At 40.3% G+C, this 5,351-nt stretch overlaps 1 protein-coding gene across 2 annotated transcripts in view; it reads right to left on the bottom strand.

The window, feature by feature from the left end:
• TGM5 (transglutaminase 5) overlaps positions 1–5,351 on the bottom strand; it is a 59,184-nt gene that overhangs the window by 34,439 nt on the left and 19,394 nt on the right. For both annotated transcript variants that reach the window (XM_069105695.1, XM_069105694.1), the window contains one exon: positions 1,798–1,926. In XM_069105695.1, coding sequence (XP_068961796.1) covers positions 1,798–1,926 — 129 coding nt within the window. The remainder of the gene's footprint in view (positions 1–1,797; positions 1,927–5,351) is intronic.

Below are 5,351 nucleotides of genomic sequence, written 5' to 3' on the forward strand. Positions count from 1 at the left end.
TCTCTCTCTCTCTCTCTCTCTCTCTCTCTCTCTCTCTCTCTCTCTCTCTCTCTCTCTCTCTCTCTCTCTCTCTCTCTTTTGACATCACTGCCATTTACCAATAATCTTTACCACTCCACCTCTGAACCTGTCCTTATAGCAAAGAAATATAGTTAAGTAAAAACAATCATAGATAGAATCAGAACGTTGGAAAGAATCCTCATTATAACATATCCCAAAAAGTAGCTTCTGGCCTCCACTTGAAGACCTCCCATGAGAAAGAAGTTACCATTCGTCAGAATAAGCCATTCCACATTTGAACAGCTAACATTTCTCCTCTGTTTGCCTCTGCAACTTCCACCCCCTCTCCTCCTTATTCTGTCCTTGGAGTTATATGGAACTTGTCCAGTCTCTCCTTCACATGACAATCGTTCGAATATGTGAACACAGTCATCATGCCCCCTTTTGTCTCCTCTGGGATAAACATGCCTAGTTCCTTCAGATGATGCTCATGTCATGAATTCATGGTCTGTCACCATTCTGGTTGTCCTTTTCTAGAAAATCTCCAACATTCTCCAGCTTATCAATGAAATTCTTAAACCATGGTGCCCAAAACTGAATATAGTGTTCCAGATGACATTTGACAAGGGCAAGATTGTTATTCAGATATATGTGTGTGTGTATGTATCTATAGAGACACATATCCACAGATACAGAGATGTCTCTATATATCTCTCTATATCTACCTATCTACACATATATTTATGGAGATAGCGATCTATCTCTATATCTAGGTGTAGTTATAAATATGTCTATTTATCTATCTATCCCCCTCCTAATGCAGTCCAAGATTGCATTAGCTTTTTGGACTATTATATTGGGATTGTGGTTCACTAAAACCCCCAGATTCTTTTCACAACAATGGCTTTCTATACATGCCTTTCTAAACAGACATGTATGTTTGCTACATCTGAAAATGTAAGCTTCATTCTGTACCTGTACTCTACCAGTTCTCTATGGGGAGGAGGAAGATATGCTTTATCACCAATTCTCTGGTAGAAACATTAATTTCTTTCTTTTTTGGAGCTTTTTGTTTTTACATTAATTATTATTGGATATACCCAACTTCCATGAGGCCCAGAATGAAGACTTCCCCTTGAAACAAAGGAAAGCAATTAGGCCAAAACAATTGATAAGGCAACCATATTTGACAGCATATGCAACATTCTGTACCCAGTCTTCCACCTCTCCTAGGAAAAAGAGGGAGATATTTTCTCATCTCTTCTCTGGGCCAGTATTGGTCATTATACATTTACCCTGTTATATTGGCCATTACTAAACCTTTAAAAAAGCATTACCCTCCAATGAAATGGGATTTGTAACCTGACTAGGAAGCCTAAACGGTTTGACTTTGTCTTTTCTGTAAGTGTTACTTTGTTAATTAATTAATTGGTCTTATTTCCTATTTTTTTTCTCTATCTCTTAGCAGGTTTGACATTTGACTGCTTTTTTTTTTCAAACACTTCGGTACAAATGCAATTTAGAAACCACAAGACAATCTCCTAACTCTCTGAGCTCAACTTTTCTCAGAGAATAAAATTCAGAACTAATGAAAATGAGGGTCTACCCAGAACCCAGAGAGTTTTGTAGCTGGAATTCTTTAGCTGAGAAGACCTATTATCTATGTTCTCTCTTGAATCTCAACTAAAAGGGCTCCTTCCAGGAACAGTGAGTCCTCCCCACTCTTTCCTCCCAAGAGATTTCTAAAATAGAACATAGACAGCAAGTGTTGACTGTAGAGTCAGAACCTTTTCTCACCATGGCACTGACGACTCTGCTGATATACACGGAGCTCCCCCGGAGGGCGCAATCTATGGCTGGATCAACTTGAAAATTCAAGCTCCTGTCTAATAGTTTCAGGCAAATGTCTATGATTTTTTCTTCAAACTGCAATAAGAGGGATTTATAGATTAGTTTGGGAAGCCATGGGAAAGATATGTCTATGTCACATATGTACATGTATGACTATATCTCTCTGTATTCCTCCTTTCCCTCAACCTCCATTTGCTGGCACCTTCCTCCCCCAATTACTTTGTTATTAGTATACATTTTTGTATTTTTATTAGAATATATTTCCCTTAGCTTGCCTTTGCCTCCTTCTCCCCTTTGTTCCCCTTGCCTTCCCTTGCCTTGCCTTGCCTTCCCTTTTCTCACCTTCCCTTCCTTTCCCTTTCCCTCATTTCCTTTCCCTTACATACAGGCTTTTTTCTCACCAGCAGAATATAAACTTCTAGATGGCAAACTGTTCAGTTTGTTTCAATGTCCCTGATGTCTAGCCCCGTGCCTAGCATCTAGTACAGCTTAATAAAAGTTTGTTGAATGGTCAGCTTACATGGGGATGATTTAATTGGTTGATTACCAGGGGGCAAGCTTTTTTTTTATCCCAAATCTCCTTCCCCCAGACACTTCTTTGCCCTTCCCCCTGCCCTGATTTGGGATGTATCCAGTGAATACAAACCACTTTTAATATTTGTCCACTTGGATGTTTTGTTGGCAGCCCTTGTTAAGGGAAAAACCATTTAATGCATATAAATGGATATGTTAATAAAATTTCCTGAGGTTTTGGATGATATTTGTCTTCTTTGTTTCTGTTAATATGAATAATGTAATTGTGGGACAGTCCAATGAAAAAAATTTATTAAACCCTTTCTATGTGCAAGATAATGACACTAGGCAGAGCTAAGATGAATCTGGCAGAATTTCTTTCATTCATGTAGTTTACAGACTAGTTGAGGAGATATGTCAATAACTATAAAACACATTTGAATAAGTTCTTAGGAGAAAAGTCTAAACAAAATATTTTGGGTAAGCCATGGAGAAAGATTATTTCTGACTGGGGATCAGCATGTGAGGACGATCAGGGTAGGCTTCAGGAAGAGGTAGCATCTGCAATGATTATTGAAAGGTGGGAAGAAATTCACTAAGTAGAGAGATGGGAGGTGGGGAGTGGGGAGAGTATTGTAGGTTAAGCATAACCAAAGGCATGAAACTGGGGAAAGGGTGGGACAAGTCTTTGGAAGAGTAAGTGGCCCAGTTTGGTTTGGCCAGAGGGTAGAGTATATGAAAGGGAGTAATGTGAGATAGCGCTTGCATCAGATTGTGAGGAGCCCCGAATGCCTCGTTTTGGATTTGCAGCTCATGTTCTTTCCAGCTCATTTGATTGTGGAAAAAGTAATTTTGAGGTTTGGCTTCCACTTCTCATCTATTCATTCACTTCTCCTCCATCTCCTTATCCTGAGGGGCCCAGGGTGTGGTAGTCAGAGATGGTTGTTTGGCAGTAGCAGTCATGGGTTGTGGGACTAAGAGAAGGATCTTTAATCTAAAGAATCTCTACTACAGCACCACACAATGGAGGCTTGCATGCTTGGCCTAGGATGGGATTTATGTGAGAGACAACTCGTTTGGAGCCCTACTCTAGGCCAATCAGAATTAATCAGTTTGATATGATTCCATAGGGATAGCAATTATAAGTTCTGTATATCAGACCCCAGAGCTGTGAACTGCAGATTGTAAGTTTACTTGCTTAATCGTGGGAAGCTAACTAGAGTCCCTCCACCCTTGTTTTTCCTTGTTGTGGTGACCAAACCCAGCATGGCAGAAATGATTCCATGACACGGAAAGTCCCCCAACTTATTTGTGTACCTCCGGACATTCACTCTTGTCCAACATGATCAGTGACCATCTTATGACCACTTAGTCAATGGAGATGCCCCAAGCTTCACCCAACCTGAGTCCCCCCTGCTAACATACCATTTTTTGACTGATACATCATTTTGGCTCTCAAAGCAAGGTCTGTCGACCAATGGGAGTCTGTATTTTTGTGTAGTCCTTCTAGAGTGTTCAGCTATCAAACCTGGTATCAAGCCTTATAAAAATAAGGTCCTGAAGGAAGGAGGTATCTTAGATCGTGAGGAATATCTGACATCCACTTCATTAGAGGGGACCATGGACCCTTGAATAAAGTGCCATTGGCTCAGGGCTCTCCTTCAGTGGTTTTTCTTGCAAATTGGACAATTAGCCCCCCCCCCCCCCCATTTACTTGTCCATGTTATCAGGACTGCATCCAGGGATATCTCTATATCAATCTTTTTTAACTAATCCCTTTCTAACTAATTCTAACTAATTTCCTTTTCTAACTAATTCCTTAGCTTAGCATTCAAGGCCCCTCATGATCTGGCTCCAGTTCTTTTCTAGCACACTTCCTTCTGTATGCTATACACTCCAACCAAACTGAACTGTTCTTTCAGCTCAGCCTGCCCACCCCCATTCATGAAGTGCATCTCTCACATCCGCGGTTTGTTGGTCAGTCATTTTTCAGTTGTGTCTGACTCTTTGTGACCCTCCCCCCACCCCGTTTCTACCATCTTCCTTACCAGCACTCCACCCCAGCTAGAATCTATCCCTCTCTCAATAAATCTCTTAGACTTACTCACCTCTATCGTCTCTAAAAGACTAACCCCAAGCACCACCTTCTATACCAGGTCTTCTCAATCCTCCATAATGGGTAATCCTTCCCACCCTCCACCCTGCCACATCACTTCGTATTTTTTTTTTAATATACCTGTGTATGTACATGTTGTCTTCCTCAATAGAATTTAAGTTCTTAGTGGTCAGGGATTGTGTATTAACTTCTCTCTTTGTATCCCTAATACCTGACACATACATAGTAGGCACTTTATAAATGTTTGTTCATTGATTTCTAGATCACACACTCTTGGAGGGCAGAAATTGAGTTCTTTTCCAACATGAGAGGTATAATGGAAAGAAAATTGAAGAGAATTAAAAGACCTGGGTAGGCATCTTGCCTGAGACATTTTACTTAGTTGTATGACCATGGGCAATTTGATTTCCTTATTTGTAAAATGGTGATAACACTTGTGCTACCTACTTTTTAGGATTGTCATGAGAAAAGTGCTTTGTACATTTTAAAAAACACTCTCTAAAAATTGGAACATTAATGCATTGTTGGTGGAGTTGTGAACTGATCCAACCACTCTGGAAAGCAATCTGGAACTATACCCAAAGGGCTATAAAAATATGCATACCCTTTGACCCAGCAATACTACTTCTAGGCTGTATCCCAAAGAGATATACAAGTGGGAGGAAGACCCATATGTACAAAAATATTTATAGCAATTCTTGGATAGACTGGGCTCCTCTCAGCAATGCAAGATTATGAGAAAACTCCAAAAGACTCATGATGGAAAGAGCTATCCACAGCCAAAGAAAGAACTACAGAGTCTGAATGTAGACTGAAGCAAACTACTCTCTCTCTCTCTCTCTCTCTCTCTCTCTCTCTCTCTCTCTCTCTC

This window comes from Petaurus breviceps, unplaced genomic scaffold, assembly GCF_028583685.1.
Source record: "Petaurus breviceps papuanus isolate PSGF00001 unplaced genomic scaffold, PetGlider_PUasm1.0 77, whole genome shotgun sequence".
NCBI classification, from domain to species: Eukaryota; Metazoa; Chordata; class Mammalia; order Diprotodontia; family Petauridae; genus Petaurus; species Petaurus breviceps.